Below are 16446 nucleotides of genomic sequence, written 5' to 3' on the forward strand. Positions count from 1 at the left end.
TCAGCCGAGTCCCAGAGTCACCACCAAGCGGTCACAAAGTGTTGCAGCAACTACTCACCACGGACAAGCTTTTTGCTATTAGGATAGAGAGAACGACACCTGATTTTCGAGATAACTTATTTCTGAGTGGTGCCCTGCCCTGGATATGCCCTATGTTCGCTGGAAGAGCATTTTTCTTCCTGCGAGCCCTCGTTTACCTTTAGCTGCTCCAAACATTGTTTATGAATCACGCGCCCTCTCGTGGTTGGAGTCGGTCGCTGCCGCGTATCCGCTGATTGAAAGTTGAAAGGCGGGATGGGAAGAAAAGTTGGGGAAAGTTTGGAAGTTGCTGTAAGTTTTTGCCTCCTGGCTTTTTCTCGCTGTGTGTGCAGCTGATATGATGACATCCACAGCAGTACCCGCCTTCATGTACTTGTTCAAATAGCATTCCCTAAAACTATCGCTATCCAAAAGCCGGGATCCACACCCCACCGCTCCCCCTTTTCAGGGGGAAAAACTTTCCCACCTCCTTCCTTAAACGCCGAAGTGTGTGTGTGTGGGTATGTGTGTGTGTAGGGGGGGCCCAACTCCTGGGCAGCGCTGAGAGCTACCGCTTTGAAGATTTCCTTTTGCTCCCGAAGCATGGCGGAGGCTCGGGATCAGAGCCGGGGGCCCGGGGATCACCCTTGCGGGGCTGTTTGAGCCCCCTTTCTCAGGCTACCAAGGGCTGCAGCTACCAACTCTTCGCTTTTCACACTTGTCAGATGCGGACCCGACTGCCCGATACTGAGGCCGGCCGGGATCGAGACACCCAAGGAGAGATCGGACGGAGAGTCACCTCCAAGCCAGCCGGCGAGGCGGGTCCCCCGGGAGGAACAGGATGCAGCCCCACCTGGCGCTGATGTGCTTTGTATTCGGGGGGGTTCTGCCGGCGTCGGCTCGCCCGGAGCCCAGGAGGCGGCAGCAGACGGACCTAGGGCGGTGTGAGCTGCCCCGAACGGTGAGCAGCAGTGGCGGCGGCGGGGGCGGGAGGCCGGTACTGAACGGAGGCTGAGCTGCTCTCGCTGAGGGGGCGATCGGCTTGGCGTTGTCCTGCTGACAAACTTCCTGGGACGCTGCCCAAAGACGGCACGTCGCCCGGAATTGCCACCGCCTGGGAATGCTGAAGCGAGGGGTGACGCTGCCGTTCCCACCTGCCCCCTGGGCTGGATCCTTCTCTAGGGATTGCTTGGGGAAAACCAGCCGGGGGTCAGTTGCATTTTTCACGCATTGCTCCTGGCGTTCCCAGACTAACATGACCCTGCCAGAAAGAGAGTCCTGCCAGGCGGAGGTTATGGGTGCGGGGGTGGGAGCTTTACCAATTGCCTCGAAAAGAACCTTATTATTTACTGTATTGCTACAACTGGCATCGTAAAGACTCGGGCCCATTGTTGGTGCTGATTATCTTTTAAACAGTAGTAATACCGCGTCTCTCTCCTTGGGTACCTCTTGGTGGGGAAAATCTTCGGAAGCCCACCTTGCCACTTTTATATATGGATGCGTCCTGTAAAAATCTTGTGTGGGAGAGTGAACAAGATCTTTTTAAACAATCACATAACTTACTCAAAGCGTATCACATGCTTCACCTATAATTCCTGCTGTTTAAAGGTCCTGATCACTTGGACAAAGTCTGTTGTACCTTTATCTCCCCTGTTTATATTAGATTTGCTTCCTCTTCCCTACACATAATTTCATATTCATGGCATTTTTTAACAGAGCCCTTGAGATAACTACTGGTTATTTCTGCCACTTCTGTAAATGTGCCTCATTTTTATTTATTTTCTGGAGGTGCATTTATTACTAGCAAGATCCACAGCCTAGTAATAATAGCCTCAATGGGATCGTGGGAGCAAGCCTAGGCAGGTCTACTCAGACATAAGTCCCATGTTGTTCTATGGGGCTTACTCCTAGGAAAATACCTTTAGGATATAACCCATGTGAAATTATTCAAGTTTCTGAAGGATGCATACTGGGTGTACCTTTTTCTGATAGATATTGTGGCTGTGGCTTGGGTGCTATTGAATCTGTAAGTCATGTTTTATTTGAATGTCCTTGGTACAACAAGGTGAGGCAGGAATTGATTGAACCCTTGATATTACAAAGGGCCGAGTCTACAGTAGACATTTTAATTCTGAAATTACCAGTAGATCCAAGAATAGAAAATTTACTTATTTTGGCTAAGTTTTTAGTCCAGGCAATGAACTGTGAGGCAACTCATAGGAAGTCAGCTTTTTTTTGTAGCTTGTGTTTTGACTCTTTCTGGCCTGAATTCTTCCTTTCTTCATATTCCCAGTTAAGACCTAAAGATCAGAGGAGTAGAGAGAGAGAAAAAAAGAATGGGGACTGTGGACTATACCACTGTGTATAATACTGTTGCCGTATATATTATCCTACTACATAATTTCTGCATCATTTTAACATGTAATGTTAATACTTATGGTATGTTTCAGCTTGGTTTCAGATTTCTGCAATCTAACACTGATTACATTGCTTATTGGATATTCCATCCTGTTAATTGTATTGATTTGCACAGTGTAGTCTGCCTTGAGTCTTACTGAGAAAGGCAGATTATAAATAATACAAAACATAAATAATTAGTAACATACAAACATTTATACTATTTTTCATTTTTTTCTAGGATGTGTGACTTCTACATTTTTTCTTACAGTCTCTGTAATACCGAGGATGCAATTCAGAAACCATTTACACAGAGGCATATTGGGGTTGTGTTTAGCAGAGTTATTCCAACATGGATGAAATTCTGGTTTCAGATTGATTGGCATACACACTTATACAATGTCCAGGGGCCCAGCCATCATAAATTGCTATCTCGACCCCACACATGCTGATGCTGATGTCAGTGGCATTTGCTTTCATTTCAGTGTAGTTAATATTTGCAGTGAAGTGAAAAACATTTTGAAAACTTACTCTGGAGTAAGTGGTTTGAGGACAGTCACACTGTGCATGAGTACATTGCTCCTTATTGTACAACAAGTTTGTCTGGGATTAATCTCACTTGTCTCACCACAATTTTAACTGACTTGATTCTTCTCCTCTCCTAGCAAGGACATCTGAATTCTTTCCTCTGGACAATCCGGAAGGATCCTCCTGCCTATCTTTTTGGCACCATTCATGTGCCTTACACACGTGTATGGGACTTCATCCCTGAGAATTCCAAGGCTGCTTTCCAGGCTAGCACCAATGTATATTTTGAACTGGACCTCACTGATCCCTACACAATCTCAGGCCTGGCCAGTTGTCAGCTGCTACCCCATGGGGAGAATTTACAAGATGTGCTTCCCCAGGATATTTACCACCGCCTTAAGCGCCACCTTGAGTATGTAAAGTTGATGTTGCCTCATTGGATGACCCCTGACCAACGGGGCAAAGGTCTCTATGCTGATTACCTCTTCAATGCCATTGCTGGAAACTGGGAACGTAAAAGACCCGTCTGGGTGATGCTGATGGTCAACTCCCTGACAGAGACGGACATTCGTTCCCGGGGAGTACCCGTACTGGACCTCTATTTGGCCCAGGAGGCTGAGAGACTAAAGAAAAGGACAGGAGCTGTGGAGAGGGTAGAAGAGCAATGTCATCCATTAAATGGGCTGAACTTCTCCCAGGTAAGAAGGAGTGGGCCCCACCCCACATCTTTTTAATTGTTCCTGTCATAAGATGAATTATTTCTCTTATTAAGAACCAGTCAAAGTCTCAAGACTACTGTGTAAACTAATGTGTATAGATCACTTGTGTTTATAAAATTGTTGGTAATAGTGTTTAAGGCAATTCTTTCCTTCAGACTGTGTTACAGTCACAGCTGCACATCAAGCATTGCACAATGTTCACCTGCAAGAAAGTAGTATGGTTTGCTTCTGATTAAATGATCAAGAACATTACAGAGACATTATGATAGGGGCAGCAAATGTAGTTTGAGTAGTATATTGTTCCATAATGTGCACATATAATATGCACACCACACTGTTTCATAAATTATATGGGTACAAAAATGCAGAGCAGACTTTTTCTGATGAAACGATGCCAGTGAAGTGGCATCTCAATCTCTCCTTCACATACACCAAGCATTGTGTATGATACTAGAGATTCAGAGGCAAGTAATATGCAATATTTGAATTTATGATGATATCTGCTGGGTCTCCCTTAAGTATATTCAAGAAACAAATTGCTGAATATTAAAATTTTTATTTTATCTTGCTTTTATCACCAAACAACACTGAAAACATTAAATGTGAAAGGACATCTCTGAATGTGAATATGACATAGCATTTTATACATACACTCTCATCTACATATATTTTCTTGGAGATTGTACCTGGGACACTTAGTCCAGGAAATCCATTGGTTCCCGACCTATTATGTGCCAGTCATAGCAATATTTTCTTTGAGCACTGTAGGATCAGCTAATTTCCTGAAATCTTGTCATTGCTTTTGTTGAAGTTCTGAAGAATGGAAATGTTTTCCTTTTCATGTATCAAACACAAAGAGAGAGTTTTTGGTATGTTGCTTGTCAAAGGAGGTAGCTTTGAACTTTCTTGGAAATCACTGCTTTCTGTAGAAATCATGTTCCAATAATAAATGAGTACTGAGTCCCACCCCCTTTTTTGTTAATGAGTGTGTTTTAGCAAGATAATCCATAATATATATTGTTTAAGGGATTCACAAGGTTTGTGGTCATGCCTTGAGTCTGCTGTCTGTAAAATTGTTTATTTTGAATTATTAGGGCCAAAAGTGCCTTGGAGTTGTTCTGATTAAATTGTTTTCTTTCAAAAAACACTTCTTAAATATGTATTTTAAAATTGGATCTGTCCCTCATCTAAGCAAAAAGGTTTCGGTGCTTGATGATAGTGCTATAAACAATCTGTGTATATCTCTTGTATTAAGTAATGGGCTTCAGATGCTCTTCAGAAGAATAAATTGTCTGTGCAATATGGACTAAGCAACTGTTTTTCATTAACAATCTTCAAAATATCACCTGTGAAAAAATGCAATTAGTTGATAGTGCTGCCAAAAATAGCTGGAATGGAATACAATGGGAAAAACATGCTAGAAGTCACAGCATTTACTGGGGTAGCAGATTCTGTTTTAAGTTTCCGTGGTTCTACAAAAGTTTTTATGCAGTCATCCAGTAAAAATGCAGACATTCTTGTATAAAACAAACAAACAAAACACTAGAAGGATCAGAGATATCTATTGGGAATTTTTATAATCACATAACACAACCTTTCCTCCTTCCAAGGGGATTTGGTCCCTACGTCATTACCACAGATGAATTCACTTCAGCGAATATCAGTGTCATCCTATTCAGGTCTACTCAAGTCTATTCTGTAGGGTTTACTTCCAGGATTGCACTGCTAATGTTCTTTATCCAGTCTGTTCAGGAGTCTTACTGTCCCTATCCCTGTCAACTAAATAGCTGTACTGTCCAATCCTAAACTTGCTGCATTGGCAGACATGATCTTAGAGATATGTTTACTAATCTGTTGCCCCAATTCATGAAGTATTATCTTAGTTTGATATTGCAAGTAGATATGTTGATTCAAAGCTTTGCAGGGGTAGAGATTCTATTCAGTCAGTAATTTTCCTTTTCTTGTAATCACTTCTATTGCTGAATGGACTGAACAATTGCAGCACAAGTGAGATTGGGGGCATTTTTTAAAGACTCCTAGTGAAGATGAAAATAAACTTTTGAAATAAACACTGAGCATAGTTCCAAAATTTTAAAATCCACTTTTAATAATAACACATAAATCCATTTATTGCACCAAAGGAATCAGTAAATATTTTCCATGCTACTTATTTACAAATGTAATTGAAGGTTTACAAATTTACTTCTCTGTAGTTTGAGCAAAATATATTGTACAGCTTCCTCTAAAAAGTTAATTTCCACTTTTCTGTATCAAGTATATTCTACTTGGAACAGAATTCAAAATAGTAGAAATGTAATGTACCTTTGGCACTGAAGTTTCATTAGGTCAAACAGTACTAAAAATAACTCCTACAAAAGCTCTTCATTACAAAATTCTGCCATGGGTAGCCTTTTAAATCTGAGTTGCGTTACATATTTTTTGGGTGACTAGAGAATTTAAAAAAAAATCTCTTGAGATGAAAACTTGTTGTTTCTTTATCTTCAAGTTTAGTGCTGAAACAGTTACTATCGTCTTATATTTATCAGCTGTTCTGCATAATGAAGAAAAAGCAATTTTATGGTGAAGATAGTCTTTGGTTCTATAATAGTAAATTGTGAACAAAATATTGTATGTATCCTACAAACATTGCATTGGTGGAAGCAGACCTTTCCTTCTGTAACTTCTTTGCCTCCCCCAGCATTGTCAGAAGCGCCTGCATACTGAAAGCAATGCAGGCCAGGAGTAGAATAAGGCGAGACTATTCTTCCTTCTGCTTATCTGTAGAACGTCCACATGATATAAGCATATGCTTTTAGGAAAACTGAATTTCCAATGATGGAAAGTTTTAGAAATCCAAAGTATGCTCTGTGTCTGTGATGATGGTACTATTGCATTGTGCATCATTAAACCAGAGATTGCTTCTGCAATACATGCACTAATTCCAGTCTGAAAACCACCCCAGTTTTTGCAAAATAAATGGAAGTCATGCAACAGAGATGAATCAAGACTAAAACTTGTAAGTTAGTTGTAAAATCATGACTAGCCAAACATCGTCTTCTAAGCCAATATGGGAAAAAATAACGTGCAGCCATTTGGTTCTTTTCTGCCTGTTTCAGAGCTGTCTCTGTCACCTGGCAAATTATTTAAAAGGAACAATTTGTTGTATGTAATATGCCTAGAAATCCCATTGCTCAGTGTATTATGACCTTAATTGAAAAGAGTGGGTTATGATGAACTACATTTCCTTTCTTAATTCTAAATCTTGGATTTTCTTTAAGAAACCTGTAATTAGTGGTATTAACAATGGAAATTAGAAATTGACTAGAGTTTGTATTCCAGTGAAAATCTAGGCTGATGGAAACATCTGTGATCATTTATAATTCTAAATCTGCTATGGGCATCAGTAGATTGCTTTTTGGCATGACTTTAATTGTAATATATAATCTGAAAAAATTGGAGTCTAAGACCTAGAAAGCACGCTGCATTGAAATCTCCAGACACAATTGTATTCAGGAAATATATCCAATCTTTAAACACTTACTAAGGAAAAGTAGTTTGCTTTCCATGAAAGCAGCTACATGCTGCTCAAAAGCATGTAAGTCAGGTTAATATGTGTTATCCATTTACCTGATGCTCATTTTCAGTGGTTTCTGGAGATGCAGTACAGAGGGGAAATTTCATCCATGGCATGCCTTTCTAAGAATCAATTACTACTTAATGTATGAGTGTAATCTATTCCTCTAAGATAGGTTGTATTGGATCATCTTTCTATATGTACATTTATTTATTTAGTTATCAGTGCATTTTTGTACAGATTCACTTGTTTGTAGCTCTTATTCATTTCAATGGAACTTGTATTTCAATGGACTTCCAGTACTGAACTGGATTTACTTCCACTTAAGGTTTTGAATGGGATGTTCTAGTATGAAAGTTTTTCCCTGGTTGCCTGTCATACATATATGAATGGCTAAACCACGCCATACCTTCTTTTCCGGGAGAGTGCATTCTTCACTTCTATAAACTGCGTTCTTTGACAAAGATCCTCCATACATTCAAAGCTCTATGCCTTTAACAGCATATGCTTAAACATGAATGGGCTTTTATATTCATGATCTATTTCTTAGCGTACCAAATAATGCATTTGGAGCGTGCACACTTTTAGGTGGATGCATATAAGCTACCCTTGCACACAGGACTCATATAACTACTACAACAACTGGTTTATATACTGCCCTTCAGGACAATTTAACACCCACTCAGAGCGGTTTGCAAAGTATGTTGTTATTATCCCTGCAACAAGTACCCTGTGAGGTGGGTGAGGCTGAGGGAGCTCTGGAAGAACTGTGGAGGTTGGGACCCAGGACCAGTAGGCTCAACCCCAGCCACGACTCCACCCTCTGCATAACTGAAGCCTTGTAGAGACACTGAATGAACGCATCCCTAGCTTGGAGCTGAGTTTGTTTGAACCTCAGATCTTATTTTAACATTAGAGAAGATACCTATTGGCTGGCTCATTCACAGACTAATATGCCTAGTGTTGGGGAATGCTTCTTCACAATTTTACTTCCTTCTCAAATTTACAGCAGGCAGCCTTAACTGTAGGAGAAAAGGGATACCTGTATGTCAAAAGTTTGGGCCAATTAACAGTATTACAACTTAGCAAATGTGTTTAAAATGTCTTCTGCTCTTCTCCGTTCTCTTACTTGATGTATTTGTTCCCTGTTTTCACTTTGCCTTTCTTTCATCTTCCATCACCAATTCTTTGTATGCATACTTAATCCGCCTGCAGTTGGAGGCTAAGCCTTTTAGCCTCTTACATTTTTTCAAAAGTTGCCTTGCTGTGGACTTGACATTAGCATCTTGATTTTTAAATCTGTCCATTGAATCTCTCTCCATAGGGAATAAGGGTTCTTTTCCTTCTATGGGAAATAATTCTGATTGACTGAATGAGAAGAAAATAGAGTCCTACCCTGATCTTTTTTTTAAATTTAGTCATGAATTTGATTATCTAGGTGGTATTATGTCAACCCATGATGCAGGAAATGTTGGCAAAATATCAAAGTTGAATTGATTAGATCAAGGGCAAAAAAAGTCTCCAAACTTTGCCACTCTTCACACTTAGCCACTCTCTCCTTCCTCTTCTTTTCTTGTGTATATAGACCAATAAACATTGTTGCTCTGCCTTTTGCTTACTTCTCTCAGCATTAAGTGGCAGAAGTGACTGTGTTAACCAAGTCAGTCTTCATTTCCAAGCTCCTGCTGGTGTATCAAGTCCTGAGACATGGCAGCTCTGATTACTCCATTGATAGAATTACAGACACTACAAGTGCTTCTTAATGAAAGGCTGATGGGTGGCCCATCAAGTTTGGCCCCTGACAGATACCTGCACTCTCTAAGCTAGTCTCTGCATAGCAGAGCAGCAGGAAACATTAATATACACACAGGACCATATTTTGATATGCCCTTTGGCTTCCTTTCCTTTCTTTGCCTTTCCTTTTCAAAAGAGTTTAGTAAGGGGGAAAAGATACATTAAATCTTTAGCTGGTGAAAAGTGACTGTTGAGTGAAACTGAGGCTGAAATACTAAGCACACTTATTTGGAAGGAATTGGTGGTCTTCATTCCAGTTAATTTAAATGTCTAGGTGTGAGGTGAAAGCCCATTTACAATTACCAGAGATTTGATGTGCAGTCCACATACCATTAAACTCAATCCATTTTAATGACCCTTGCAAGTAAATTACACTTAGTGGACTTTATTTTAATTCTTTTCCTCCAACATGTCCTTTCTGCAATATACATTATTAAATGAATTGGATCACTTTAGAGAAGAAATTAAATATATTTTAAAAGGCATTTTAAAAATTATTATTAATAGTCATACCTTTTGATCCAGCCAAAATTAAACAATTATTCCGTTATATTGATTTTAAGAGAATTTAGCATATGCATAAGCTAGTCCTGTTTTGTGGATCTTGTTTTAATTGGATTGTGTCTCTTTTTACCTTAATGTTTGATAATGTAAAGGGAAAATTGTTCCACTGAAACCTTCTATTATGATTTATGTGGAAATGAATAAAAAAAAAACAATTTACGCCATTCGTTTGATAAGTGTATCCAATAATTAGAAAACACAATTATTTCCCTCAAAATATCCCAAACACACGTACATCTCAGATTTTCATCATTGTGCCATTAAACAAACTATAAAAGTCCCAAGTCCTATTTTTGTAGCTTAAATGGAAAACATAGTTTGTTTGTATCCAAAGTTATTCATCATATATAAGTAATGCATATATTTATTTATATGACTGTCTTCAAATCAGGGGCCATTTCATAGAAAAAAACTGCAGGAACTCATTAGCATAATTCAGCATATCTCATTAGCATATGCCACACCCCTTGACATCACCAGAAGTGTGTCAGAAGGCAACACCCACCCCTCAGGCCCCTTTCCCCCCCAAATCTCCAGGTATTTCCTGAAAATAAAGTAGAATGAACTCAAAGAAGTTTACCCTCCTCTGGAGAGCCAGCCCCAGCAGCCCTGCTTGCAAGCATGCGCATGCACGCACGTGTGCAAGCACTAGTCATGAATGAAAATAAAGCAGCAGAATGAATTTAAAGCAGCTTACCCTCCTTTGGAGAGCCAGCCCCAGTAGCCCGGCTTTCACGCTTGTACGCACTCACGCACTCACTCACGAGACACGAATGAAAATAAAGCAGCAGAATGAATTTAAAGCAGCTTATACTCCTTTGGAGAGCCAGCCCCAGTAGCCCAGTTTGCAGTCCCTCCCTCCCTCATCATGAATGAAAATAAAGCAGCAGAATGAATTTAAAGCAGCTTACCCTCCTTTGGAGAGCCAGCCCCAGTAGCCTGGCTTGCACGCACTCACACACTCACTCACTCACGAGACATGAATGAAAATAAAGCAGCAGAATGAATTTAAAGGAGCTTACACTCCTTTGGAGAGCCAGACTCAGTAGCCCGAATTGCACTCACTCACTCACTCATGAGTCACGAATGAAAATAAGGCAGAATGAATTTAAAGCAGCTTACCCTCCTTTGGAGTGGAGGTAGCGGGGAGGAAAAGGAATCACATGGGTGGGGCCAAAACCCACGTGACCTCTTTTCAGATCTACAGAAATGCCTTTCCGTCATGTTCCCCCTCCAAATGAGCCCTACTTCAAATTATGTAACATTTTTAATCCTTTGGGCTGGAAGGTCGTTGCCTTCAAACCATCTTCTTTAGTACTCACTGTCATGGTATTTGAGAACTGTCACTTGTTTGAAGACCCTGCCCCCAATTGCTCCAGAGGGGTTGCAGCTGGCAACCATATGTCCTGAGTAGCTCCTGCAGCACTGGCTTGTAGTACCATGGTGTCATTCAGCTTGGCTTGCTCCAGGACCTTGCTCCCAGTCTGCTCCTGAAGAGATGGCATGCAAGGCTTTTGCTAGTCTGTATTTTGTCTATGTGCACAGTGCTACTTACTGCTCATTATGCCTGCAGTTTCCTTGCACAATAGAGACTCAACATTACTTGTGGGGCTTGGGTAGGTTTGCCAGTTCTCCTTACCATCCCAGCAGGAGGGAGGGACCCTATGCTTACCTTCTCGTTGCTCCTGGTGTGTGCTCGTCCCTGCACCTGCATAATGTCACTTCTGGAAAGTGATGTCATTGCAGAAGTGTGGGGGTGCTTGTGGGCTTCACAGCAGGCTGATTTCAGCCCCAAATGGGCCCAATTTGGCCTGTTTGGGGCCCAAATTGCCTGCAGTAAAGCATGGGAGTGCTCTCAGGGCAGCATGATGATGTCACTCCTGGGAAGTGACATCGTTGCGCTGCCCCAGGAGCATACTCAGGAGTTCCGTTCCTGACCTTCCCTCCTGCTAGCCAGGTAAGTGGTGGTGGGAGGCAGAGAATGGAAGTGGAGGATCCCATCCCCTGTCTCCACTGGGGGAATGGGATCTTTAGGCTGGGGTACACTGAACGAGCACATCAAATTCCTGATTATTGTTCTTACACATAGTGTCTATCTTGGATTGTTCATTCATGCATAAATTATTTCATCAAAATACAAAAACCCATAAATGTGACTTCAGGTGTCTGGTACTTCTTAAAAAGCCTGAGCCAAGTGGCCCTTGAGGTGCTGGCAGTCTATCTTGGTCCTGATTCTACCTGTTCATGACCACTGGTGGGTTTCTAGGGTAGTGGCCCACTTGGGAAATTTTCCCCTGTAAGTTACATGGCCATCTACTCCTGCATGCTTATTGGGAAGTTTCCCCATATTTACTGTTGTGTTCAGAAGTACCAAACCAAAGTAAAGGGATTTCCTGTGCAGATAAGTCAAAGAGCAAATTTCTTTTCTGAATTGCTTTTGATTACTGAAATGGACTTCTCTGGTTTAAAAGCTGGTCAGACCTATTTTTGGAAACCTTGCCTTTGGAAAATTGAAGCCGAGGATCAAGATTTACCAAAGGTATTACGGATACTCCCTTATCTAGGACCAACATTTTAATGCATCATTTTGGCATTATTTCTAGAATATTTTATTTCATTTTATAAATGGAAATTAATACATGTAGTTGTTTGTTTCCTGTTCTTATATCACAAAGGAGTGCTGCTGCTTCAGCATCCTCATGGTAGGAAGAGGTTTAGCTGGCCCAGTCTTTGTGCTCTGAGTAGCATGGTAACATTTACACCATAACTATCCCTCCAACCCAGAAAATATCACTCTGCTTGTTATAGTGCCACATTGTAGTTGTTATTCATGTATATGAATCATTAAGTCTTTGTCTTCTATCTGGCTGGCAGGGACAGAAAACTACCCTTCCTAGCCTCATAAGGAAGTTGTGACTAAAATGCACTGCAGCTTTTAAGGTTCTTAGATATCAAGGTAATGGAGCCTTTACAAGTGCCTATGATTGGTTTGGATCCATGGACATGATGTTAACTGTGATGAATTCCTCTTCCTTTTTCCTTTTAAGGTCTGCAAGAGAGGAGACTAGAATGACTATTATAGTTGAAAATGTTGCTTATCAGACCTTGTTAGTGTCTTCATACACTTGTCTCCATGTAGGAGAACTGAGAATTGTATCCTGGAATAAAAATGACAATAGGAACTCCTGGGGAAGTTGTTAATAACCCATAGTCTTTGATGTGAAACCATCTAAACCTCTCCTCTTTCACTGGGCTATTAAAAATACCAGTGTTGGTCTCTGTAATTAAAACTGAGCAGTGGTTGTTGCACTGAAGAGGTCAGCAATCTCATACAGAAATTGTGCCCTATTGTAAGGCTATTTCCATGACCCCATTGGTTTTATAGGTAGTATTGTGTGTGTGATCAGTAACAATATATTTAATTTATATTCCTTTGGATTTATAGGCATTAATATGAACTGTGGAATAGCACTGAAGAAGTATCATTTTAACATGTTTACTACCTGTGCTTTCCTTTTATTAATAACAGCATGTGGATCTTTTTAGTTACAAAGACTACAAAAGTAACATTTTCTAATGTATGCTAACATTTGCACCAAAATCTTCTTTTCACTGGTAGTTAACAATACTGATATACTGGCAGCACTTTAACAATTATCTGATGAGATATAGCTGAAAACTTCTATATTATAGAGATCCAATCTCCTGCAATACATAGATCATTCCTCATTAATCTTTTTTCTGCCAGTTTCTAGAAAGAATAGTAGATCTTTCAGGTCTCATTTATTTACTTTTCATATGGACACTTCTAGCAGGATGGAGTTCAGTCTCATATTTACAGCACAATCCTAACCGGAATCTATTTAAGACAGTAAGCTTATAAGGGTATAACTCTGCGTAGGCTAGCACTGTTAATCACTCTGGCCAAGAATCAAAAATTGGAAGTGTAACAGCAGTACTAATGCTAGTGGTAGGTAAAATATTTCTAAAAAGTTTTTTTTAAAGTATAACAGTGTGTGTGTGTGTGTGTGTGTGTGTTTGAGACAGAGAGGTAGACACGAGGATAGGGTCCTCCTGACTGCCTTGCTGAACAATGTTTGATCATTTTCCTGCCACTGCCTTGAAAAGCTAATATGTTGGTATTGCTTCAACAACTGCTTAATTACCAACATAGTCCTACTTAATATACTGCAAAGAAACTACTTTGTCCCTATCTTGCAAGCAAATTTAAAAACATATTATCCTCTTATCTTCAGAAGATACCAGTAGAAATGTTAACATTATGAAGATGAAGGAAGATTATTTAACACAAAACATAATTTGCTAGTAATAAAAACACCCAGCATCCCAACAGTATTTCCTGTGGAGATAGCCTGAAAGAATGCCTGTGTCTGTGTAAGCGTGTGCCTGTACAATTATACATGTATGAGAATGCAGACATATGGGTTTGGTTGCATCTCTGGTCTATACAAAAATCCAACCTCCATTCTATTATATACAAAAGACTCCCATGCATACACAAAAAAAGAAAACCTCTGTTGTGTGTTAATCTTTGTAAGGGAGTGACATTTAAAAATCCACATGCAATATTGTCACGAGTACATCATTTGTAGAATTTGTAAGGTTCCAGTTACTGGTTGAGTGCATTCAGTGATTTCATTTTGAAGCCATCAAACAAACCAACTTCTTTTTACAGCCATGAAGTCTAAACATCATTTGGAAAAATAGCACTTAATTACTGGGTGACTATTGTGGTACTCACCGAAAGCATGGTTGCCAGAGTTTGTTTTTACATTGTAGTTGTTTTCTAAGTTCATAAATACATTTTACAAACCTTGAATAAAAAGCAATTTTATTATTTTTGTTAGGCATAACCATTCAGAATTACAGACCTGGACATGATTGGGTGTGTCAGTCAGAAGGCTAGTACAGTATTTACAAAACATGAAATCAGACTGGCCTTGGGTATAGATAAGGTTAGGAAGCCAGGATATAACAGAAACAGGGGGAGGAGGAAGAGAGAAAGGTGGAATTATTTTGGGAGAAACCCTAGTATGCATTTGCTTGAGCAACCCCAATGGACATAGATAGTTCTTGGTTTGTTTTCTGCAACCAAGCACATTTTATTTGCCTTTGATTTTTTTCACAGACATTTGCCTTTATAGGTGGTAACATGAGAATAGCAACGGAATATTTATTTTACATTAGGCGCATATAATGGTCTTACTATGCAGAGAATGCAAAGTCAGCAAAGGGAATGAGGAAAGCGAGAAGGGAGAAACTGCAAATTTGCAGTTATTGAAGGGCTTTGTAGACCTGTCCTGCATTTAATGTACAATTTAACAAAATATCTGGAACAGTAATTTTAAAATTCCACCTAGGTAAGTATCAGTAGCAAGATCATCAGCATACTTAAACCATTCATATTTGACCACCTAAAAGATTCTATGCTAGTAAGTACAAATGAAAGATTTTATTCCATGACTAAAGTTTTAAAGATTAGGAATAAACACTGGAGTTACCATCTATATACTGTAAAGTTTACTTATTGTTCTCCCTCTGAGGTGGAGGACATCTTAATGGGTGATAACGAACCCTCCAATCAGGGAGGCAGGAACAAGTTCTTTCAGCTTCCCGTCTTCCTGGTGGGAATCGCCCTTCTGCTCAGTTTAGTTCCTACCTTGACAGTGAGAGCAGCTTCAGGGCTCAGCACTTGCAGGATTCTCCCCTCTCCTTCCTTTCCCACCTTTGTTTGGCCACGGTGGCCATTTTTTCTTGGAGCTCTTCTCTCTCTCCTTCTCTCTGGCACCGCTCCCCTTCTCAAATGGAGAACCAAGACAGCTTTTATGGTGAGGAGAATTAGCCACTCCACTTGATGCCGTGAAATGGCCAGCATGAACGAGGAAACTGCAATTGCACCCACTCTTATTGCCAAAAGCTGGAGGCCTCAAAGCATGCCAAGAAATGGCTCTACACCTTGCCCAGCAAAAGAAGTTTGGCAGCCATCTCTGGCCTAGCCAGGACAGCACCTGTAATGGAAACAGGTGGAGCACATGAAGTGATGCCTTCCTTATCTGGGCAGATAATCAAGAGGCCCAAGGCCAGTAAGGTCCAATTGACCCACTCTGGAGCATTCTGGGCCCACTCACTGGTGCAAACCACAGAGTCTGAAGAGGGACAAACCATGAGTAATATGTCTGAATTGGGGCCCCTGCCTGTTACACCAGAACTTCTGGATATCCTCAGGCAAATTATGAGGGAGGAAATCTCCAGCCTTTAATCCAAGATTGGAGAAGATGATGGACCCTCTCACCACCCAGCCTTCCAGGCGTCCTCCTGCTCCTCCCCACCCAGGAGAAACACAGAGGGTGCAGACCAGGGCTCCCCTCACTCCTGATGGCCTGATAAGACATATAGAGCAGAGACCACATCCAGGGCAGCAGAAAGAGATGCTTCCCCCCTGGAATTTCCTCTCCTATGCAGACAATGACTCCTGAGACAGAGAGGATGGAGAATTTTTGTTTGATGAAGAGGAGGACACCATAGAAGCCCCAGAGCAGTCCTCTAGGTTCTTTAAGGCCGAGGACTACCAGTCCCTCCTTTCTAAAACCATGTCAGTACTGGATCTGCAGGAGGAGAGGACTCAGTCTTCTCCTCTGCTGTGTCTAAATCTAGGCCCAAGGGAAATAGGGAATTCTTCCCAAGATCTGACTCACAGAAAAAGTATTCCCTTTCCCTAAGTTCTTTGATAAAGAACTAAGGGCAGAGTGGGCCAAACCTTGTCAGCCACATTTTCCCACCTACCATCCGAATCTTTTATATAGGAGATACCAAGGACTAGACTAGGGACCT

At 40.8% G+C, this 16446-nt stretch overlaps 1 protein-coding gene across 1 annotated transcript in view; it reads left to right on the plus strand.

Annotated features, from left to right (window-relative positions):
- Positions 1–765: 765 nt before the first annotated feature.
- The window catches only part of TRABD2B (TraB domain containing 2B), a 701502-nt gene continuing 685821 nt past the window's right edge, over positions 766–16446 (plus strand). Inside the window, exons 1-2 of the mRNA XM_054982029.1 lie at positions 766–979; positions 3081–3641. Of these exons, the coding sequence (XP_054838004.1) occupies positions 860–979; positions 3081–3641 (681 nt within the window). The 5' untranslated portion in view covers positions 766–859. The remainder of the gene's footprint in view (positions 980–3080; positions 3642–16446) is intronic.

Source organism: Eublepharis macularius, chromosome 5 (genome assembly GCF_028583425.1).
Source record: "Eublepharis macularius isolate TG4126 chromosome 5, MPM_Emac_v1.0, whole genome shotgun sequence".
Taxonomy (NCBI): domain Eukaryota; kingdom Metazoa; phylum Chordata; class Lepidosauria; order Squamata; family Eublepharidae; genus Eublepharis; species Eublepharis macularius.